The following is a 22,669-nucleotide window of genomic DNA, read 5'->3' as shown; positions in this document are numbered from 1 at the left end:
GCACCACGCAATTACAAGGGCCAACTCACTACGGCCTATTTATATCAATTTCTTGGCACTCAGACATTTTCTTTTTAAAGAAGAAACGAACATTTATTTTTTTTTCTTTTTAAAAAAAGAGTCCATAAAAATGTAAGCAATCCTTATATTAGATATTATGAACACAATCAATATCCAACCGTTTAATTTGATTCAAACCCAACACTTTATAGTAATGTCCATGTAAAACAAAAATAAGTGTGTAAATTAAGGTCTCTGTTAGTATAAGCAAAATCACTTGCTTTCTGAGTTTCTCAACAAGACTCATTGGTGGATTCCTTCTGCTTATCTTGTGTAGTGGCCACTAGATGAATGAGCCTTACAGGTTCACCGCCCAAAATCACTCCCTGTTTTTGCATATAAACCCACTTGTCTTGCAACAGGTAAAACAAGGCAATCAAAGATACCTCAATGATGAAAAGTGCAGTCCAAGGTCTTGTGCTTTTGTATGTCTTTTGATGGTAAGCTTGTAATCCTGTGTAGATATTGATAATTCCAAGGAGAGATACAGCAGTTCCAAGCATCCAGTGCCAAAAAAACCATATACTTCTTGCTTTTGATCCTCTGCAAACAAAATATAGCATACTATATATCAGAGCCACAGAGCCTAGACCACAAAAATGAATATTAAGCTGGTTTCACGCTGCAGAGTGAGTGCATGAACTCCTACAGTGTAAAATAATGGTGGAGTCTCCATAAAATCCTATATATCCGGTTGCACATGAAATTCTATATATTTATATTATGAAATCCTATGCATCTAAGTTTAAACGAGCTACAACTGTGATTGACACAATTGAAAATAAAAAATTTGAACTCAAACTAAAATTTTTGGGAGTTCGTGCATCTCATGCCGCCTGCCATGCCAAGTGGGCCTTAGTGTCTCGTTACCTTTGTGGACGTAGCAACCCAATAAGGACTTGCAACCAAACAATGCCATAGAGTGCTACCCCTATTCTTTGATGATGATTATTGAAGGCATTGTTGAAGTTTTTTACAGACATCACTGCTCCTGCTGTAGCCAAAAGTACGGAAAGCATCTGCTAATCAAGAACTTAATTACGTTAAAAATCATTGTAGTAATACGTAAATAATCATATCTGCTGATCAAGAATATTATCTTGGCTTTTTCACATGTGGGTTAGATATATAGCCTTTACTGCAGTTGTGATTAGCGCCAGTGCAAACACCTAACTTCATAATTGTGCTTAATTATATTATTTAAGCTCGTAAAGCTAAATATGGACTGCCCATCAACTATAAATCTGTCATGATCCTCGTCTTTGCTTACTTTTGAAGAAATCACGAGATTAACAGCAAATTGGGCTATCATCATTATGAGACAAAGTAGGGGCATTAGCCTCTAATAAACAAATAGCTATTATTGAATTCTTTCTGCGACTCTGTGGATTGAGAATCTTTGAGTGTGAAAAATTAACTAGCTAGAAGCTGGTCTGATGATATGGAATGTTAGAGAATGCCAATAACTTTTCTTTTCTTAAAAAAAAAAAAGCAGAAAGAAATAAATAAAGAAAGAAGAAAAGGAAGGAAAAAGAAAAAGAAAAAGAAACCTGCCTGTGAAATAGAATGAAGATAGAAAAGAATCTTGAGCCTTTTCCGGCATTTTTCTCTGTTTGACATTCTGATGCTGAGTATTCCGACAGGCATCAAGAACCCCATTGATGCCCAGAGGAGAACTCCATGAAGTGTAATCTCAAACACCAGTTTAGAACTAATCTGTTAAGTAATAGTTACCAAGTACCACTCAGCTTCAAATTAAACATCTTTAACAATCATTAAACTTAAAGAAACAAAAATTTGATAGACAGACAACAGGAAAAAGAAAAAAAAAAAAAAAAACTAACTTGAATACCTGGGGAATGCCATTCTCGCTGCTTGTGTCATTGCCTGTGATTTTAACCTGCTCTGAAGAAGAGGAGACAAGGTGGAGGAGGCTTGCATAGATGATGAAAGAAACTGGTTTCTGCAGAGCTTGCATCTTTTTTGCAGAGACCTTCTGCAGATCTTCTTCTCTTATGCTATATTGACACTACTGAATCGGATTTGCATCCTTGAAGTGGTTCAAGATTTCCTGCTCTCAAAGAATATGACAATAGTGCTTCCCTGTCTGCCAGATGCAAAAGCACCAACACTTCAACAATCTCTATTCCAACAACAAGAAGGGTTTTTAAAGGAGTAAAATTTTCAAAAGATAAAGTTTACTTTCTTGTTTTTTAATGAATAAATTACAGTGGGTGTGGCATGGAGGTTGATAACTTTCGGTTAGAGGATATGAGCAAGTGAAGAGTGGGGATGTGTGATATTTCAACCAAGTGGGGTTCACAAATCAGGAAATTGATAGATTTTGAAAGGTGGGATTTGAGAGGCAAAGGAATCCCAGATTTCACAAGCAAGCAGTGGAAAGTGGAAACCAGTAACTGGGCTTTTGGCAGATTGCACTGCAAACATTATCCTCTGCTACCCACTACTATACCACATGCTACTAGTACTCTGCTTCCATTACCCAACACACGCAAACAAAAAAAAGAAAAGAAAAAGAAAGAAGAAGAAAAAGAAGAGAGAGTAAAAGGAAGCTTCTGTAGTCTATGGAGAGATTATACTACTAGCATTTTGACAACTATCAACTTCAAGGGAAAAATGCTTGGTTTTCTAGCGGTTTTTTCTAAAATGCTACAGAATTGGATAAATAAAACGTGAAATATTTTAAATTTATTGACATATATTTATTATTAAATTAAGTATATAAATATAAAAATTTTAAATTTTTAAATATTAATAAATTTAGTTTGTTAATTAGTATTTTGTCTCAACTTTTCCTAAATTTAAAAGAGTTACCTCATTCACATGAAGTAATTTTCTTAATCTTTATGAAAATACTTACAAAATTAAAAAAAAAAAAAATTGAACCAAACAATCACTAACCCAGCCCATCTGTTAGAACAATTTGCATGATGAATTTGGGCAGGTTGAAAGGGTGGTTGAACTTGGAAAATTGAAATGAGGGAGATAGGACCATAACCTTTTGCTTTTTTCATCTAGGCTTGTGGGCTCCACAATCTATAATTATTACTTTTTCCCTTTTTGTCCTTTGCCTTAATAACTTCAATCCTAACCATTTAATTATTACACAAATGGGTTTTCATGAAAAATAACAACTTGAAGGAAGCTTCATCAAAATTAACTTGTAGTTGTTTTGATGTCAAATCATTTTCAGCCAAATCAGGCACAGGGTCAGCTTATAATGTTTATTATAATAAATTAATTTAAAAATTAATACTCTCCAAAATCATGATTAATAAAATAATGATGAGATGGTGAAATTTTTCAAAAAAATCATATGGTCCTTTATCTTATCAAAGGTGTTTTCTTTTTCCAGATCATCACGATGAATTTTGGAACTTCCACCCGCCAATACCATAATCTCAATTGACTGCTTTTTGAAATATCGTCTAAGATCTCTATATTGCTTTATAATCAACTTCGTAAAATGCTCAATTAAAAAAAAAATTATCACCTGATGTTTTGGCTTTATTTATTTATTTTTTTGCCAAATTCTGACTTTATCACCTTACCCTCGTTCTGCTTGATATATCATGACACATGATTCCATTTACAGGTCACGTGGAGACAGTCCTAGCTGGAAAGTAAAAGAAGGCATATTAGAAATAGTTTACCCAATAGGCAGTAGTTTAGGGAGAGAATGGTAATTCTATCAAACAAATTGGGAGAGAATGGTAAATAAATTTAAAAGTTGTGTTCAGAAAGAAAATCTCCGTTGATTAAGCCATAGACTGTGAGTGGTTCCATTTCAGATAGTTATAACACTTCAGCTCCTTTGGTTTTACGAAAATATTTTCGTCTATTTTTAATATTTGAAAGGCTAACAAAAATTAATTTATTTTAAAATATTTTTATAATTAGTAGAAAATCAAACTATTTTAAAGAAATTAAGCTAATTTTGGAAACGTGGTCGGAGGCAATGGATGAACCACAAAGGAATGTTGTTGGGCCCTCGATGGTTTAAGAAAACTGAATTATTGAGGAAATTGTAGCGGCTTCTCATTTCCTCTATCTATGCTTTTCCAACTCAGCTTCGCCATTTGGATGGCTTCAAATAAAATTGTTTAGGCTATTTTTGATAACGTTGATTAAATAATGATCATATTGTAAAATTATAATTTTACATTAATAATTATATTTTTATGATATCTAACACATATAATCTTATAAAAATAATATAAAAATTATCATATTTTAATTTATATTTAATTTATATTATAATTTTTTTAAATAAAAATTAAAAATTAATGAAATAAAATTTAAAATTTCTAAGATTTATTAAGATATACATGTTATCTTATTAAAGCAATTCGTGCACGTTTCTATGGTTAAAAAAAAAAAAATTACTGCAAAATATTTTTCTGAAAAAACCGTGCTTTCTTTCCAAATAACAAACTACTTGATGATTTTTATTTTTTATTTCCTGTAGTGAAATAACACTTTCCCAATTCTGAATCGTAGATAGAACTTTTGGTTGATCAGGTAAATTCGTCTCTCTCTGTAGCTACAATGGCGAACGTCTCCGTTGCGGCGGAGTGGCAGCTTCTCAGCAACCGTTTCTATCGGAAACTGGAGATATACCAAATGCGGTGGAAACATGTGGACTTGAGCCGCAACAAGGTGGCCTGCGCCCCATTCGGTGGCCCGATCGCCATCATCCGCGACGACTCCAAGATCGTCCAGCTCTACTCCGAATCTGCGCTCCGTAAACTCCGCATATTCAACTCCGCTGGTGTCCTCATCTCCGAAACCGTCTGGAAGCACCCTGGCGGCCGACTAATCGGAATTTCATGGTCCGATGATCAAACACTAATTTGCATAGTCCAAGATGGTACGATTTATCGTTATAATATTAATGGTGAGTGTCTCGAGCCCAATTATTCTATGGGGAAAGAATGCTTTGAGCAGAATGTGGTGGACTGCGTGTTTTGGGGGAACGGTGTGGTGTGTTTGACGGAGGCCGGGAAGTTGTTTTGCGTGTCGGATTTTAAGGATATAAAACCGTATAGGCTGGCGGATCCCGTAATTGGGATGGAGGAGGAGCTACCGCATTGCATGGCGGTGATTGAACCGCAGTACACAGTGTCGGGGAACGTTGTGGTGCTGCTGGGAGTGGGAGATGGGATTGTGACTGTTGATGACGATGATGCGAGGCAGGTGGAAAGCGATGATTTGCGGGGGCCAGTGCAGAAACTTGCAGTTTCACATAATGGGAGGATTTTGGCTCGTTTTACACATGATGGGTATCTTGTTATGTCAAATATACAGTTTGAAACCATCTTTGAGTATCAATGTGAGGTAAATATACAATTTGTGTTTTAGTGTTGGGCTTAACTTATTGTGCATCATGTGATGTGGAATTGGACTGGTGAATGCTTCGTGACTTAGGATTTCAGGAGGATAAATTGGTATTTATAATCTACTTAAATTCAATTTTCTTACTAAATATTGTATGTTCAAACCCAAGTCGGCGCATTCCATTTGCTATTTGTGAAAGCAACAAGTTCTGGGTTTAAGTTGATGTGAATACAATAATGGGTTCCTTAGTTACGAATTATCATAAAGAGCTTGAGACCATGTTAAATGCTATCGACAATATATGAGAGTTATCTTATCATGCATGCTTATAAGGTCTAATAAACTCTCAAAATCATGGGACATTCATGTGGCCTGAGATTTGAACTTCAGTTTTCAAGCGTTTTCTGTTTGTCCTTTTTTATTTTCCTTACATCTTGATGAGTAATCCTTTAAATGTATGCAGTCAGCCCTTCCTCCGGAGCAGATGGCTTGGTGTGGATTGGATAGTGTGCTGCTTTACCTAGATGATATGCTTTGGGTGGTGGGACCTTCTGAATATAGCATATCATACATTTATGATGAACCTTTGATTCTTATCCCTGAGTGTGATGGGGTGAGGGTTTTATCTAATACAACTATGGAGTTTCTACAACGGGTACCTGATTCCACCGAATCTATCTTTAAGATAGGCAGCACATCACCTGCATCATTACTAGTTGATGCATTAGATCATTTTGACAGGCGAAGTGCTAAGGTATGCTACTATTGATGTGCAACTGAGATGATTTATATCATCTTGTTTTAATTTCTGCTATTTGAACTGCAAAAAATTAATTATACTCCCTTAAAATGTGTTCTTATATCAAGTTCTCAAATAATTACCAACATGTGCTGTCAATTTATTAACTACTGTTTGCAGGACTTTTGATTTGCTTAAGACTAAAGTGTGTTTAGGCTGGCATGTGAATATGAGTTAGTGTAATTTTTCATGAATCTCCTTTGTCTACCAGGCAGATGAAAATTTGAGATTGATTCGTACGTACTTGCAAGAGGCTGTTGAAGCATGTGTTGATGCTGCAGGTCATGAATTTGATGTTTCCCGTCAAAGGACACTACTAAGAGCTGCAAGCTATGGCCAAGCCTTTTGTAGGTGACTTTGGTTTGTTTATGCAGTTGACACCTTCAGAAGTTGTCAGTTACCATATATGGAATCGTTTTGAGGTTATTACATGATAAGATGCCTTTTGTTCGATGTGAAATTCAATTGTTGCTTCTCTACATGCTATTAAAATCAAAATATAATGGAATGGAATTTGGAATAGAGATTTGTTGCATTTGTGTTTCAAGAAATACATTTTTGCAGTTTTAGATCAGTAGATTAAGCTATATAATTGCCTAGAAAAGATATGGTCCAAGTAATTTGACCAGTAGTGAATCTTGGCATGCTTATTTGATACTTGAGCACCACAGTGGTTTTATGGATTCAATTTTTGGCTGGACAATCCAAGTGCCAAGAGGAGTTGGGACTTTGAGGAGGATTTGATCTTGGTTTTGATGGCAATTTTTACATACGTGATGTACTTTGTGCAGAATTTGTTTCATTTTCTTGCTACATATACTTTTCATTTGTCTTTTGTGTACTTGCAAAGATCAAGGATTTCAGGCTTTGTCATTCATTTCGTCTTTCAATTTTGCTACTAAAAATTATTTTTAAGGTGCTAAAATGAATTTTTTGGCTGGTAAGCTCTTTGCTACTTTACCATTTAAGCTTGTTTAGGAGTCTGCCAGTTACGGCATTCGCTAGAAAACTTTCCATACGCTGCTACTGATGTTGCTACTTGAGATTAATATACTGGAAATTCCCATTTACTGTTTTGCCTTTGATATCACTAGATGTAATCATATAGATAATTTGCATCCCTACTCCTAGTCTGTAAAATGTCCGTAGACTCTGATCTCTGTTGTTTTTAGTGGATAACAATATTCCATCTATGGCCTTAAAAGAGCTTGCCTTTTCTTCTATTCTGATTTCTGTTCTTGCTATTGATATCCAGTTGGCTTTGGCAGCAATTTCCAACGTGACTGTATTCAAGAGATGTGCAAAACTTTGCGGGTCTTAAATGCTGTGCGTGATCCTGTGATTGGTATCCCTCTAAGTATTCAGCAGTATAAGGTCTCAAATGTTTCCTGACTTATTTTGCCAATTTCGAAGTTCATCTTGTATGTATTTCCTGGACCTATGCTGAGTAAATTCTTTTCTTCAGTCACTTACAGCACCTGTTCTGATTGGTCGTTTGATTAATGCTAACCAACACCTTCTTGCACTACGACTATCAGAGTACCTTGGGATGAATCAAGTAAGTTTTGATCGACCATCATTATTGTTTTTAGCATCATAGGTGTTATTCTCCTTGGCCAATTATTATTAATTTTAAGAATTTCAATAGTTTATCAAATGGCCTAACTTGATCTGTATATTGATCAGATCTCAGCCTTAAACTGTACCCATGATTGGATCCAACTTTTGATTTCTCTTAAAGCAACCACATCACACATACGCACGCACACACACTTGCACACTTTTTGAATTGTTATTAATTTCTTCAAACTTGTACCTAATATTTGTTATTAAAATGTTAGTGCAGAACTCTTCACTTTGGCCTTTTCACTTAGACATGTTAACCCACTTTCAATGCTTAGAGCAAATTAATCAAATGTTGAAGTCAAGAAGGGGAGAAAAAGGAGAGTCAAATAGGTTGCATTATTATTGAAGAAGCCACTAGTAATTTGATCTTCAAACATGTATCTTGCGGATTTGTGAAATTAATTATAGTAATCAAGTGGTTGTAGATATTTCATTAGACAAATAGAAATTTGATGGTGATTGTTAAGCACAAGTTGGATTGAAGTCTTAAAACCCGGAACTTGCGAGATATACATTAGTTACCGCGTATAACTAGCAGGATTAAGCTCCCACTTAACTGTTAGCTTCCCTTTACCAATATAAACTACAGTGAATTTGAAGAAGAAGTGGTGTCAACCACTGCAAGTCTGCACCAGATGAAGAAACAGGAGTCATTAAAATCTCAATACATTATAATTTTGGAACTTAGCTTGAATTAGGGAAAAGGCTTCAAACACTGATTGTTGTTGCTGGAATTGTTGAAATATAAAGGATATGATGCATATTATGGCAGTATGGGAATGTTGTGCACAAAAGTGTCTGCCTAAATGCATGTCTTGACATGGTATTCTTACCCCAAGTTATTCAAGTGGAAATTAGCATATATCATAGATGACCCAGCATGATAATTGATAAATTGGTGTGAGTGGTAGATGGAATTAATTTATGTTGTGGAAGTAGTCAACTATAAATATATTTGGAAAAAGAGGATGATGAAGAGGTGAAAGAGCTTCTGGAGGTAAAAAGTAGTAGTCAGCACATGATGGTTGCGCAAGGGTGGTGATTTTGAAACTGGTGTTGTTTAGTGTCTAGTAAATGTGTTGTAACATAAAATACAATTGTGTCCTAGGTTCTCTTGTTAGTAACATCAAAGATAATGTAAAATGTCTAATGGGCCTTTTATATTCAGCTTATGATATCTTAGAAGCTCGTAAGCCTAAATTCTCATTTAATGTTATCAAAGGGGGATGGTGAGATTATGAATAATGGGCACTGTTGTAGGATATAGTGTCAATTCACAATATGAGGTTCTTTATGTTTATTGTTTGTGCACATATCCCCATGTGTTTTTATTTTTATTTTTTAATTTTATTTTGATAGCTTATGTGTTATGGGATTGAAGATTAAAATAACTATTCCTAAATTGTTTTATCCTCTTGTTTTCCTCATTACTTTGTATAGGAGGTGGTGATAATGCATTGGGCTTGTTCAAAGATAACAGCTTCATTAGCCATTCCTGATGCAGCTCTCCTTGAAATCTTGCTTGATAAGGTTTGCACTTACTCTGATAGTTGTTTGGAAACATGAAAACCCTTGGCTTGTTCAATAATGTTAGTGTGTTTTACCTTTTTCTCCATATCATGCAATGTCTGATGCAATTCCATTTGAGTTGCAGCTGAAAATATGCAAGGGCATATCTTATGCAGCAGTTGCTGCCCATGCTGATAAGAGTGGCTGGCGGAAGCTGGCTGCTATGCTTGTTGAATATGAATCGCGCTCCTCCAAACAGGTTTATTTATATTATATAGCAAATTTGTTATTTCTACCATTTTGAAGTGAAAGTTACAACATTTTCAGAAAAGTTCAATGCATGCATAACATAGTTGATTGGTTGATTGATTGATTATGATTCCACTTCAGATTCCTCTCTTGTTAAGCATTGGAGAAGAAGATACAGCCTTGACAAAGGCAACTGAAAGTGGTGATGCTGACCTTGTTTACCTTGTCCTATTTCACATATGGCTAAAGGTATTGCTTTCAAATTATCACAGTAAGGTTTTTGTCTTTCTTGTTGATCAAGGTAATACTTGGGGCATCATGATGTGGAACAGCTTCAAAGACGTTTTTTAGGCTTTGTTAAACAATTTTTCTAATTTTAGGTCGTAACCAAGAGTACCTACATGGCAAAATGTAAGGAAAAACATATTGTAGGGACTGTTTGCAGTGTAGCTAAGGTGCAGTGAACAGTATCCATGAACAGCAAATAGCTTCAATGATTTAACTCCAAAGAGAACTAAAAGGAAAAATATTTTCCTTAACCAATAATCACTCATATCAAGACTCAAAAATAAAAATAAATACTCCTAAAGGGCATCCAGCCTGTTGTTTCTCTAAAGCTGGAAATTACTGAAATACCTCAACTTAAAATACTATAAAGCAAGATAACTTTTATTTGGAGAGACAGAAATAAAACTATCAAAAGACTGTAAAGTGTTCTATAACATCTCATATTCTATTATTATGCCTGGAGCATAATTCTAAATGTATTTCAGGCATTCTTTTTTCCTTCGAGCTTCTTGATGCCTGCATTGTGTGGGTAAAATGTTCTTATTGATTAATAACTTTTTTTTTCTAACATATGCTTATACATGATGCAGAGGCCTGCCTTGGAGTTCTTTGGAACAATACAAGCCAGACCCATTGCACGCGATTTGTTTGTAACCTATGCACGGTAAGTGCAACACTGAAGTAGTTTATTTTTCCTTCTTGTTTTCCTAAGTTATTTTTTTCCTTCTCCTTTGTGCTAAGTACTCTAACTGGAAAATGAATGAAAAAAATGTAGCAATCAATTGTTTCTAGTGCATTTGAGGCATTTGGGATTCTTCTAGCTTTAGTGCAGGTGCAAGTGAGGCAAAGGCAAAGGAAGCTGGTAATGGATGTTTTGACCGAATAAATATTATTTTGGGAGTGAAGTTGATAGGTAGATGTGAATTATGGAGGGAGGATGGTTTTTATTTTTTCACGAAGAAGAGATTTTAGAGCTGTAGAATTTGGGTCATGATGCACCTTGTGCTTTAATAACTATGGTTGAGAACAGTCAAATGTATATTCAGTAAAAAATTTGTTAAACTATAGTTTTTACTGCTTTTTGAGAAATATTGGGTATTGGAATGGCATGATCTGTAACAGTTACAATTTTGATTCTGGCATCCTGAAACAGTCAAAACTATGACCTTGATTTAGAACCTTTTGTCTTGCTGATGAATAAAAGAGGGGTTGATATAGTGTATCAAAACCTACAGGAATTTAGGGAGTTTTCCCTGATGCATACTTTTCTTTTCTATTAAAACCTATGTTCATCATGGAAGCTTTGCTATCTAGTATCTCCCCCCTCTTCTTCTTCTTCTTCTTATTTTTTTAATGTATATACATAATTTTTCAGATATTTATTTAAATGCATCTTACCCTTTGGTGTGATTTTGTCTCAGGAGTTACAAACATGAATTCTTGAAGGACTTCTTCCTATCAACTGGGCAGCTTCAAGTAAGTGTAAATTGTTCAATGATAGCTAATAATATGTTTTTATTTTTGATATCTTGTAAGAAAGTAAGGATTAACAGGTTGGTTTCAAATGTTGCTTTATGTGATAAAGGGATTTCTGGTGGTGGTTAGATATTCCCCATATAAGATGCTCAAGCAAGGGAATAATTAAAATATATAATTTATTTTAGCATGGTAATTTGTTTTAATGCACTTTGTCATATTTGATACTGAAATGTGGAAGTATTCACAACATTCCCATTTTTTAGGATCTAAGTCCAGGGATTGTTCTTTCAAACAAAAAAAGTCAAGGGATTGTTGATGGAATATGAAACCTTAATATACCTCAGTTTCTAGTGTAAAATGGTCCTACAGTTTGGCATGTGCGCTGGACACTGGATAGGTTCTGAGCATTTGCAGAATTTGCGACATTTATCTTGTGGGGGAGAAGGGGAGATTGTTGCTAATTCTAAGCTAAAAGTAGCTAACGCAAATGGCATGTATTTTTGTCGTTAATGCTTAATTTTACATATTATTACCAAATTAATTCAGTTACTTTGCAGAATGATTGAATATCTTATGAATTTTCAGTTCATTGCTCTGTTTCTGTGACATTTTGTCCTAATGTGCAATTATTATGGTTTTCTAGGACGTAGCTTTTCTTTTGTGGAAAGAATCATGGGAACTTGGAAAAAATCCAATGGCAAGTAAAGGATCTCCTCTTCATGGTCCGCGCATAAAGCTTATTGAGAAGGCCCAAAGCCTTTTCTCAGAGACTAAGGAACATATATTTGAGTCAAAAGCTGCTGAGGAGCACGCAAAATTGTTAAGGTAGGAGATGCCAACAATTTTTGGATTTCACCAGTTGTTGTGATAAACCAATTATTTCTTTTAGACTCTTTCTATTCTGTAAAGTTAAATGAACTTAGTGTTGCAAAAATTTGTGCATTTTTATACATCAGGTAGGTGAATGTGAAATGTGAAGTATTGATTATCTATTCTTATCAGAAAGTAGGAAAAAGTAATAAAAAAGGGAAGAAGTTAAAAACCTCCCATTGTTGGCACTTTTTCACTTCAGGATTGTGGTTTTTTTATTTTTATTTCAAAAGTATATATATATCATTTTAATACCTCATCTTTTGTTTGTTATGTTTTCACTTAAATGCTGTTTGGCTGATTCCAAAATGATGTGTATATGGTACCTATATGTCGCACTGTGAGTCATAATGTAAAACAAAATGTTCTATTATCAATATTTTCATTTGATCCCAAAAAAATAACTTTCCTTTTTTTCTTTGCCTAACAACTTTAATTTCAGAACAAAAGAGGACTTTAACATGTGACATTAGTGAGATACTATTTGATGGTGCCACATGTATAATACTCGAACTTAAGTATTATTTATGCCAATGATGGAGCTATATGAGTGATATTCCAATGGTATTATCTAAATGTGGTAAGAAAGGGATGATGTTTGAAAATCACAAGTTCTTAAATGGTAAAAATGAAAAGGATTCCAAAGCTACTAAAATACAAATGCGTTAAGCTAAGGTTATGTTTCTTCCTTACCAATTGCATATTTATTTTTCAGTGCACTTAATTATGGGAGGTAATAAGCAGAACGTGTTATTCTTATGCATGCATAATGGTTTTGTTCCCTCTACACTAAATGTTTTCCACTGTTACTATGAATTTTTATATGGTGATGGTGATTTCAAGATAAATGGATCTCATAAACTTTCAGATCACCATGTCAGTGGAAACTGTATTGCTAGACAGCTAGAGTATACTGCTTTCATTTGTTCTGACTTCATCTATATTTCACCTCATTACCTTCATTCATTAATATATATATATATATATATATATTGCCCTTTGTTCATGAATTTGCTTGCTATTTCTTTTCAGCTTTTTTCTTTTATAATTGCATTGCTGATTACTTGCAACTTTTGCAGAATTCAACACGAGTTAGAAGTCTCTACAAAGCAGGCTATTTTTGTTGATTCAAGTATCAGTGACACTATTAGGACATGCATTGTATTAGGAAATCATCGAGCTGCAATGAAAGTGAAAACAGAGTTTAAGGTCTGCGAAGCTCTTTTACATTGCCTTAACAGGAGATGAACAAAGAAATTGGTCCATTCATATTTATTCTATTCATTTCAGTTGCAATCTCATCTTCATTTTCTTGATATAAACTCCTTCAGGTTTCTGAGAAGCGATGGTATTGGCTTAAAGTTTTCGCTTTGGCAACAATTAGAGATTGGGATGCCCTGGAAAAGTTTTCTAAGGAGAAGAGGCCACCAATTGGTAAAATCTATCATATAATCTTCCCAAGGATACTGTAGAGAAGCAAATACGGCTAGTACATCACTGTGTCAATTGATATCTGCTGCCTTTTTATTTAGTATTTTTATATTGAATAAACAGCCTGAATAACTTAAAACCTCAATCACTAAAATTCAACGTCGCCTGCAAATTTAGTCATCATAGCCAAAATTGCTAAGACTCCAGTGGACCACTTCACCTGAAAAATCAACAAGGCAGCCATGCTTAGGGAGCCTACTCCGCCATTTCAGGCAAGTTTACTCGTTAGAGCGAGCATCAAGTGTTGTGGTTCACCGCCTCTTAGCAAATTTGCGCATGATGATTACATCTAAAGTTAGAGTTGCATTGAAGAAATTTGATGTCTACTCTGTTCAGCAACCCAATTACTCTGCTTGCATTCATAACATTAGCATGTATCAAATATATATTTCCTATTTTGTAATGATGTATTTATGATTTATTTTTGGCATCAAATAGGTTATAGACCATTTGTGGAGGCATGCATTGATGCTGATGAAAAAAGTGAAGCTCTGAAATATATTCCAAAACTTGCAGATCCTAGAGAAAGAGCTGAGGTAATAATCTTCTCTTTCATATTTATTTATTTATTTATTTTTAGTCTATACTCTGTACTGCTTTATTTGAAACATCTCAATTTTCTCAGGCTTTTGCACGGATTGGCATGGCTAAGGAAGCAGCGGATGCTGCTTCTCAAGCAAAAGACGGGGAACTGCTTGGGCGATTGAAATTGAGTTTTGCACAGAACACGGCAGCATCATCAATTTTTGATACTCTCCGAGATCGGTTGTCCTTCCAAGGCGTTTCATAGTCTAATATGCATCTTTTCTTCATATTGGTACTTTCTTTTATGTGTGCATAATATATGATGAGCTTATTATTAGGTTAATTTCCAAGATGAGCTTCCCTGCGGGTGCTTGGTTTGTGCAGTCATACCTTTAGCTTCAATCTGAATCTCTGCTTTCTGATGCTTTCATGTTTGATGAAACGCTCCCATTCCTCAAGTCGTGAATCTTGGTGTTTATACTTAGTTTTTCTACCCCCAATACTTGATTACAGTTTTTAAAGGGTGAATTATGCTCAATTATTATTTTTTTAGAAAATATAATTAATAATCGTAGACGTTAGCACCTATTGATAATACTAAACAATGAAACTGCGATCATTTTTATTTTAAGAATTAGATGGAAGGGAATTAAGAATTCGAGATGAATCATCCCCATATTGCGGTGTCTCGTTTTGCTTGTTCAATTCATTTGGCTGTGAAGCTTTCTGAGAGTCAGCAAGAGGAGAGCTCATTTAAGTGTGAAAGAGTGTAGTCCGTCTCGTAAGATATCAAGATTGTTATACCAAAGTTGTACATTCCGTTGAGTCTGAATAAATATTATATTACAATAAGAGATGCAAAAATATATTACTTGAAATGAAATGCAAATGCACATCAGTGGTGCCTGCCATTATTATTTTTGTCGCCTTTTGAAGCTGCATGGGGTGAATTCCCATATTTGCTACCCCATCCAACTGTAATTTAGGTAAGATCAAAATGCTCATAATTACTCGGCCGTAGAAGTTGCGAATGGAATTTTGAACTATAACTTTGAAACTTAATGACCTGCAGTCTTCTTCTTCCAGGGACTTGGAGCTGCGAATCCGCTTTGAATGTCTGAAATCTGGTGTTGATAATCCGCTTCGTCCCAAGTTGGTGGATCCCATTATACTATTAGACTTGATCATTTAGAAGACATTCCATAATATTATTTATTATTATTATTATTGTTTTTTCAAGAAAAGCATTAAGGATGAAGAATAAAGAATAATCGAGAAACATAGACGAGGCAAGGGAACATTTATTGAGTAGAAGAACAAGGCTTCTCCCCAATCTTACAGGCAATAAGATATGAATTACCCTCTCCAAATCGGTAGCAGATACAAAATCCAAACACCATAACGGTAGTACGAATATTTCAGTATTGAAATGAGTTATTTAGCAAAAACAATGAACCACCACCAGCTAGTGTCATTCCGGCACTTGCGTTGGTTGAGAAGCTGGGAGGTTGTACAAGGATTTCAGCTGCCTGCTTATAAGCTTGCTGTCATGGAGAGCCATCTGAAGTTGCATATCATCAGACCACCATTGTTCTAAGCCATGAGCCTCCAGAAACTTTTGTTTTCCTTTAGACATGACAAACAACTTGGCTGCAACCTGTCCATTTGTAATATTTGTATGACCTATATTCTCCATATTAGCATTTTTATCTTTAGATCCATCAGGGTCAGTGTAACAGCAAGAAATGTAATCGCTATCATTCACGTATAGATGCGGTACCCATTTTTCCAATGCTACAGAAGTTTTGTCCCCCAAATCGTCGGTGGCCTGAGATTCACTATTTGAAGGAAGCATTACTTTAAATTTCTTCCAAGCAAATTCGGCTTTTTCCCCAATATTCCTCAAGCTTATGGCTATAGAAATTGAGGGAGGATTGAACAAATGGGCTTCCACATATATGCCTTCTTTAGCTAATGATTTTCCCACTTGGAGAGCAAAGCCAGCACCCAAGGAATGGCCTGCAATGCAGACATTGCACCTTCCATGGCTTTCAGCAACTGATTTTAATGCTTCCAGTGCTACTTTGAATCTAACAGAACCCTTCAAGCTTTCACAAGCAAGGAAACGAAGGTCATCCTCTATATCCCTTCGGATTGTCGAGCTTTTGAGTAGTGTTCCTCGGAGTGCTAAAACAGCCTTGGGTGCTCCACTAGGTCTGATGAGTATCATATCTGCAAATGCTGCAGATCTGTCCCATTCTAACACTGCACCAAATATTGATCCATCTCTTTCATCAATTAACTTTTGGGTCAGTTTGTACTTGAAGCGCAGCCACCACATTGGAGCAAGGGCATTCTCTTGTGTTCTGTTCTCTTGTCTGTCAAGCTCAAGCAAGTAGACTGCTTGAACAAAGCAGGCAATTACAGTTCTCTTGTAGTTCTCATTCTTCCTGTATGTAGGAATAATTCACAGACTTGTCATCTGCATAGATATGCATGGGTACGGATACATTTTCACATCAATGTAAGCAAATCTTTGTAGGAGTGAAAGAATATTCTCATTGAAAAATACCAAAAAGATCTAACATTTCATCCTAATTCAAAATTAGCGGAACTAGCTAGACTGCTAGAGGTTTTGCTCTTTTCTAATTCCGCTGGCTGACTGGCACCTAAAAATCCAGTGGCACCAAAACAAGACTCAAGGTCACGGAGAACAAAATCAAGTTACAAGATCTTTTGAAACATATGATCATGGGTGTTAGTAAAAGAAAACTATGAAAGATTATATAAACTTCAGAAATCAGAATGTTCATCCATAGTTCATTAACTGTAGAATATTAATGTAAAAGATGAAACCCCAGACAAATTTCAATCCAGATCGATGGCAAGGCGTGATCTATCACATGCGATTATTGACTTCATAACATTTAGAAAGATAATTCTAGTAATAACACTGATGATTGCGTTATTTAATCGCAGAAGGAAAATTCTAAATGTGCCTATATAATGAACTGAAAAAGAGCAAAGGAAACACAGCATAATTTAGAATGGAACTCGAGACTAGTGCAAGCTTAGACAAAAATTGGAAAAAGAGGACATGTTAAATGCTGACGTTTCACTTATCTTGTTTATATCATTGTTTGAAGAAATTCAAACGTTAAATCAAACAAAATAAAAAGCACCCAGATCTTAGTTAGAATGTGCAAGCCCTGATCAGCCAGATCTATTGAATTCAACGTACCGGCTTCCTTATCTAGGACCCAAAGCTTCTTTTATAGTGTTCTGATTTCGAACCCCAAATAAACCCATATACTGATTTTAAATAGATCGTCTGTTCCTATACATATCTCGAAACCCAAAAACTGGCTTTTTTTGTTCCTACTTGAAATCGTTTATTTCTGAGTAGCTAATGGATCAAATAATTGGGAAATTTGAAACAAAGATAAGATGGGAAAGCGTATGCTAACCAATTGGAATTGATAAGGTCTCTCCAATTGAGAGAAGCCACATTTCGAGGCCCAGAAACGTGAAAAGCATATGGGTGTGCTTCCTCTTCTGCCATAGCCACCTATGCTCCTTGATTTTCCAGTCTTGAAATCTTCTCTTCCTCCCTTCTTCTTACCATTTGATTTCTTTGCATTTGCTAAGCTTATCATCGAGAAAAGGGAGTGGCTTTTTAACACTTTGATTCTTTCTTCTTTATTAAGAATAAAGTGGCTTCTAAGACAACGGACCTATTTACAAGTTGTCGCATTTTGTTCATGATGAAAGACAGCTGAGTTTCCCACCAAAAAAAAATAAAAAAAATCAATTATTCATATTTTTATGAATAAAAAATAAAAAATAGATAATTGTCCATCACTAATTTAAAGACAGACCTCTTCTAAACTGCTAAAATCTGATAGTTTTTCTTTTTATCCATAAATATTGTAGCCCATATCCACCTGGGTTGGAATTCAATATCAATTTAAGGGTCTAATTAGGATTTTATTTTTATTTTTTCACAATTGAACTTAAATGAAGTAGAAGATTACTATCTATAATTTTGATGAAGAAAATCAAAGTGCATAAATAAATTAATTAAAAAACTTTAGCCTTCTTAATGATGAAAAAGATATTCTTCACTTCTTTATTTTTTATTTTCTTCATTTATTTTCTTCTCCTTCCGGTAGTGATTACTAGAACTTTTGCATCTCTTCAGAATTATTCCTTGGTCCAGGTATTGTTTTGCTGGGTTGATGGTGACAGAAATGTGCAACAATGTATTGTAGAACACTCGGTAAAAGAAAATTTAACCAATTAAATGAGATCAACTCTATTTTTTGAGGGAGACAAGCTGAAGAAACACTTCAGTTATTAAAAAAAAATGAAGACAAAACTGAAACCCAAAGAAAACGTATACCTTAAATGGAAAATTTGCTCAACTCTCTATGTGGCTTCATCATGACTGTCCTGTACACTTACGATGCAGGCAAAAATCATCAGGCAGGGGGATTTTAACTTTCTGGCGTTAAAAGAGACGTACAAGAATTTAAGGCTTTTGGGACACAGGAGCATTCTCCGTCAAAGAGGATCCTAACTGAAGCATAAGAGGGTACACAGGGCTAAATTCCTTGTCTCCCCTGGATCTAACTTTCACAGCATAATCATCAAGTGTGGCTTTAATACCTTTCCAAATCTGATTCTCAACTTGAGAATCTAGCCACAATGAATACTGCAAAGGTGTAAGTTTGTTTCTTTGCAAAGGAGACTGTAATTCATCAGGGCCTCGGGAGTAAAGGTGATGCAGTATGACACTTGGCGGCAGATCTTGAAGAAGAGGGGATGCTTCCAGTTGAGACGTCTCCAAGAAAATAAGAGGCCGAAATGCTCGGAGAGCTCTGTAGGGTGGACCGAGTTGTTCAACTGGGAACAAGTTTTGGCCTACAGCTAACTCCAGCTCAGCCATGTCTCTAGCCATTCTGAGTTTACCTGATTCTGAAAGAGGTCTTACAAGAGAAGCATGCCTAATAAAGAATACTAAAACCCGTGATGCCATGCTTCGTACAAGCTGGGTGCACATAGTTTCTGCTCCCGCAGCTGTGCTATTTGCAGAAGGTGGTAACAGCCGCGACAAGAACTCACTACGAAAGTGAAGAATGCACTTCTGTAACTCCTCCATGTAAGGGGAAGCATTATTGTCCATTGCAGCATCCATGCCAGGACAACTGAAGTTTTGTTCATGCATTTGCAAGATGCATGACTCTAGACAGTCAACCATTGCTTTGAACAAAGGTGTGACTGAATCACGAGCAACCCCATAAATTGCACCCAGTGAGAGAGATAATACATCTGCAGCTATAGTGGGCAGTCCAACAATCATAGATGATACGCGTGTGTGAACTTCTTGTAGATGCTGACATAATGCAAAGTTCTTGACTTGTACTGGAGTTGCTGGATCCATAATTTGGCGAGCCTCATGACCAGCAGAGATCTGCCATTCAGGTGCAATTTATAGAAATAAATGTACAGTGAATGCTATAAGAATACTACAGAGAAAAGTTTAAAATCATATTAGTGCATTGTGCAAGGATTGTGACTAAGAGAATAAATAAGAGTTCCTTGACTCTGGACTTTCAAGCATCAATCCATATTGCATCATAAGTTGGCCATCCTATGGACTCTAGTAACAAATGAAGGTAAGTACGTAACAATATCAATAGAACATCCAATGGCAAGAATAACAGGATAATAATTTTGAAGGAAAGTGCTATGCAGCAATATCAACAAAAAAGAAATGTCAAAAAAGAAAAGGGTAGAACAGAGCATGGAAATGTGGTAAATTGTATCCTACTATCATTCTGACTTTTGAGTAGTATATACCAGTAGATTATTTTTGTGTCATATAAGGAAATACTCCACACATGCAAGCCCAAAATATCGCCATAAATAAGAAGGGGCAAGAAAAGAAAGGGAAAAAGGAAGAAAAGAAAAACTGAAAAGGAGTAACATATTTTTCTGCCAGAATACCTGGTATTCAGCTCGTTCTGCAAGCAGAAGCAAAGCCTTGCCAATTACACGCAAAACAAGAAGAGTCAAACGCCCATCCAACTGAACAGCTTCAATTTCTTCCTGAATGCGTGATATAATTCGAGAGATTTGTTCTTTGGAGGGAACACTTCCTCGGCTAGACACTGGGAAAACAGTATTTACAAGATCTGAAAGGCCACTTAAACACAAAGCCAAGAAAGATGTCTGGAAAATCTCAATAGCTTGAACCATCTGTTCTTTCCCTTCCAAGCTGATGGCTGGCAAAACCCCTTTGACATCTGTATCTCGTGAGATCCTTTCTAACAGATTCTCTATCAGTGAGAAGAGCTTTGGATATCCCACAGTAAATATCTCCTTAACAAAACTTGATGCGGTGAAAGCAGACTTCAGTTGGCTTCCAAAAGCTTTCACAAGTGCCTCCCAAACTCGATCGGTCAACATGGAATCACCTTCCTAAGTGAATAAATGCTGAATTAAGCATAAAGAGAAATTGAGGCTGAAAATTACTGAGCATAGAGCAAAATAATAATTTTATGCAGGGAACCTAGTTTGAGTTCAATCAAGACAATTAAAAAGGAAATAAGAGAGCATTGAAGATGAAAGAGCAGAGATAGTGGAAGATACGCCTTCAAAGCCAGGAATTTAAAAATTTCATGTTCCCATATATCAGCTTCAAAGAAAATGAAATCAAAATCTTAGTCTAATTAAAATACAATCTAATGTGCTTTCAGGCAGCTACCTGATTTTGCAATCTGCTTTTGCACCCCAAAGCAAGTTTAAACACTACGATAACGATGCATTTGTTTGATAGTTTTAGTAACTAAATCATGTGAAATGGAAGGACTAGAATGCTACCACGCAGCAGCCTAAGATAGCAATGTTACAAGTGTTTGATTTCTTGGAACCCAATAAAGCAAGCTAATATTTCAGTTGCTTCAGTTTAAAAGTGTGTATGTGCGTATATAATATTCTCTGGTCTTTCCCAATTTATTTAGAATAACCTATACAAGTGTATCATTCTTAGTTGAAAGCAGTCTCATTTTCTCAAGCTTCAACTTTTAAATTGAGTCCCTCAAATTTCCAAGCTTTTCTCAGGAAAGAAAAAGGATGAAAATTAGTTTAAAGCGAAACAAGAAAAAAAAAAAAAAAAAGCCCCTCTCACCTTGATAACTTCATCAAGCAACAAGACATACGTAAACGGATCTCTTTTTTTGGACAAGACCCTCTGCAAATGCCAGACAGCAACCACTACGGAGTGCAATTTATCCATACACGTTCCCATCCTCTGCCAGAGCTCTTCTCTGGCCCTCGCCCCTCCTCCAATTTGCGGTGTTCCGCTCCCTCTTATCCCTCCTGGCCCATATCCACCACCGCCACCTCCAGCAGAGATGGCTTTCATATCCAACGCCACACTCACACTCTTCACCCCAATTCCCTTGTACTTATTCACCAGCTGTTCCACAGTAACCTTTAGCTCTCCCAAATTATAGAACACTTGCAATCCTGTACCAACTTCAGCTTGATTCAGTCCCTCCATTCCTCTCTCCAGAACTTTCATTGCCTCGTCTCGCAATCTTTCGCCAATTTCTTTAACCCGATTGAGCTCTTCGTCTATGCAATCAATCCCCATCAAGTCATATTCATTGCACATATTCAAAATCTCACAATGGAGCTGCGCTGCCTTGGCCAGATCCAGCTTCTCGGGCCCTGACTCCGATGCCGATATCAGATCACGGAGCTTCTTAGAGAGTCGGAAAGCACGGATCATGTGTTGCAAAAACTCCGCGGTAGAATGGAGATTGGAGAGTTGAATGGTTTTGGACAGTATGGACGTGTGGGGTTTGGAAAGCTCCGATCGTACACGGCGGACAGATGACTGAAGGGAGGATACAGCAGATCGAACGGTGGAGAGAGCATGTTCAGCATGCTTGAGAGATGATAATTGGTTGAGGAGTTCGGTGTGACGAGATAGGACTTCAGTGCGGAGTTGAGATTCGAGGAGACGGATGGCATGGTGGAGATGTTCGGCAGTGGAGGCGGGGGAGCCAGAAGAAAGGGCGGCAGAGGAGAAGGAAGTGGATGAGAAGGAAGGAGAGAGAAAAGGGGAGAGAATAGGGTCCTTGGCAAAGGAATCTAAGGGGGAAGCAGCGGTGGCGGTGAGTAGAAGAGGGGAGGAAGAGGAGGGATTTTTTAAGGTAGAGAGGCGTTGGAAAGGGGATGCCGTAGACGAGGGAGTGGTGGAAGAAGGAAGTGGAGACCTTTGCAGTGCTGCCGGTGAAGCCATCTTTTATTAACGACTTTTTATCTCTGCTTCGTTTTATAATTTAATATAACTAAAGTAAAAAATTTCAGTTAATTTTTGAATATATCATATATTTATAGTAC

At 36.2% G+C, this 22,669-nt stretch overlaps 4 protein-coding genes across 5 annotated transcripts; 1 reads left to right on the top strand and 3 right to left on the bottom strand.

Moving 5' to 3' along the window:
• Nucleotides 1–127: 127 nt before the first annotated feature.
• On the bottom strand, nt 128–2,664 carry LOC110608411 (cytochrome b561 domain-containing protein At2g30890). Its single transcript, XM_021747631.2, has 4 exons — nt 1,913–2,664; nt 1,615–1,776; nt 931–1,079; nt 128–603 (listed from the first exon to the last, which is right to left on the bottom strand). The coding sequence occupies exons 1-4, from the start codon at nt 2,036–2,038 to the stop codon at nt 294–296; spliced, it is 747 nt and encodes a 248-aa protein (XP_021603323.1). The 5' UTR covers nt 2,039–2,664; the 3' UTR covers nt 128–293.
• Nucleotides 2,665–4,528: 1,864 nt separating this feature from the next.
• Nucleotides 4,529–14,641, top strand: LOC110608257 (protein VACUOLELESS1). Of its 2 annotated transcripts, none has more exons than XM_021747479.2 (15): nt 4,529–5,418; nt 5,882–6,172; nt 6,429–6,568; nt 7,486–7,591; nt 7,683–7,775; nt 9,284–9,373; nt 9,498–9,611; nt 9,743–9,850; nt 10,480–10,553; nt 11,311–11,365; nt 12,012–12,193; nt 13,318–13,447; nt 13,570–13,672; nt 14,168–14,265; nt 14,355–14,641. In XM_021747479.2, exons 1-15 carry the CDS (start codon nt 4,630–4,632, stop codon nt 14,517–14,519), a joined length of 2,538 nt encoding a protein of 845 aa, XP_021603171.1. In that variant the 5' UTR covers nt 4,529–4,629; the 3' UTR covers nt 14,520–14,641. The 2 variants fall into 2 exon arrangements, with proteins under 2 accessions (XP_021603171.1, XP_021603166.1); XM_021747474.2 differs by having other exon boundaries at nt 4,530–5,418; nt 6,429–6,564; nt 7,473–7,591.
• An 896-nt stretch (nt 14,642–15,537) lies between these two features.
• Nucleotides 15,538–17,862, bottom strand: LOC110608386 (GDSL esterase/lipase At4g10955). Its single transcript, XM_021747607.2, has 2 exons — nt 17,722–17,862; nt 15,538–16,704 (listed from the first exon to the last, which is right to left on the bottom strand). The coding sequence occupies exons 1-2, from the start codon at nt 17,814–17,816 to the stop codon at nt 15,726–15,728; spliced, it is 1,074 nt and encodes a 357-aa protein (XP_021603299.1). The 5' UTR covers nt 17,817–17,862; the 3' UTR covers nt 15,538–15,725.
• Nucleotides 17,863–18,521: 659 nt separating this feature from the next.
• Nucleotides 18,522–22,621, bottom strand: LOC110608270 (conserved oligomeric Golgi complex subunit 5). The gene is made up of 3 exons (XM_021747487.2): nt 21,447–22,621; nt 20,264–20,737; nt 18,522–19,727 (listed from the first exon to the last, which is right to left on the bottom strand). The coding sequence occupies exons 1-3, from the start codon at nt 22,566–22,568 to the stop codon at nt 18,786–18,788; spliced, it is 2,538 nt and encodes an 845-aa protein (XP_021603179.1). The 5' UTR covers nt 22,569–22,621; the 3' UTR covers nt 18,522–18,785.
• Between the last annotated feature and the right edge of the window lie 48 nt (nt 22,622–22,669).

The sequence above is a fragment of the Manihot esculenta genome, chromosome 2, assembly GCF_001659605.2.
Source record: "Manihot esculenta cultivar AM560-2 chromosome 2, M.esculenta_v8, whole genome shotgun sequence".
Classification (NCBI taxonomy): Eukaryota; Viridiplantae; Streptophyta; class Magnoliopsida; order Malpighiales; family Euphorbiaceae; genus Manihot; species Manihot esculenta.
Note: the sequence above shows the minus strand (reverse complement) of the source record. Positions and strands in the feature narration are given on the sequence as shown.

Coding starts and splice junctions, on each gene's coding strand:
- LOC110608386 (XM_021747607.2), bottom strand. CDS start 17,816: ATGGCAGAAGAGGAAGCACACCCATATGCTTTTCACGTTTCTGGGCCT. Junction 16,705..17,721: donor GACCTTATCAATTCCAATTG/GTTAGCATACGC, acceptor TCCTACATACAG/GAAGAATGAGAACTACAAGA.
- LOC110608411 (XM_021747631.2), bottom strand. CDS start 2,038: ATGCAAGCTCTGCAGAAACCAGTTTCTTTCATCATCTATGCAAGCCTC. Junction 1,777..1,912: donor GCGAGAATGGCATTCCCCAG/GTATTCAAGTTA, acceptor ATTACTTAACAG/ATTAGTTCTAAACTGGTGTT. Junction 1,080..1,614: donor ATCTTCATTCTATTTCACAG/GCAGGTTTCTTT, acceptor CTTGATTAGCAG/ATGCTTTCCGTACTTTTGGC.
- LOC110608257 (XM_021747474.2), top strand. CDS start 4,630: ATGGCGAACGTCTCCGTTGCGGCGGAGTGGCAGCTTCTCAGCAACCGT. Junction 10,554..11,310: donor TTGTTTGTAACCTATGCACG/GTAAGTGCAACA, acceptor ATTTTGTCTCAG/GAGTTACAAACATGAATTCT. Junction 13,448..13,569: donor AAGTGAAAACAGAGTTTAAG/GTCTGCGAAGCT, acceptor AAACTCCTTCAG/GTTTCTGAGAAGCGATGGTA.
- LOC110608270 (XM_021747487.2), bottom strand. CDS start 22,568: ATGGCTTCACCGGCAGCACTGCAAAGGTCTCCACTTCCTTCTTCCACC. Junction 20,738..21,446: donor TGCTTGATGAAGTTATCAAG/GTGAGAGGGGCT, acceptor TTATTCACTTAG/GAAGGTGATTCCATGTTGAC. Junction 19,728..20,263: donor CAGAACGAGCTGAATACCAG/GTATTCTGGCAG, acceptor CCTGAATGGCAG/ATCTCTGCTGGTCATGAGGC.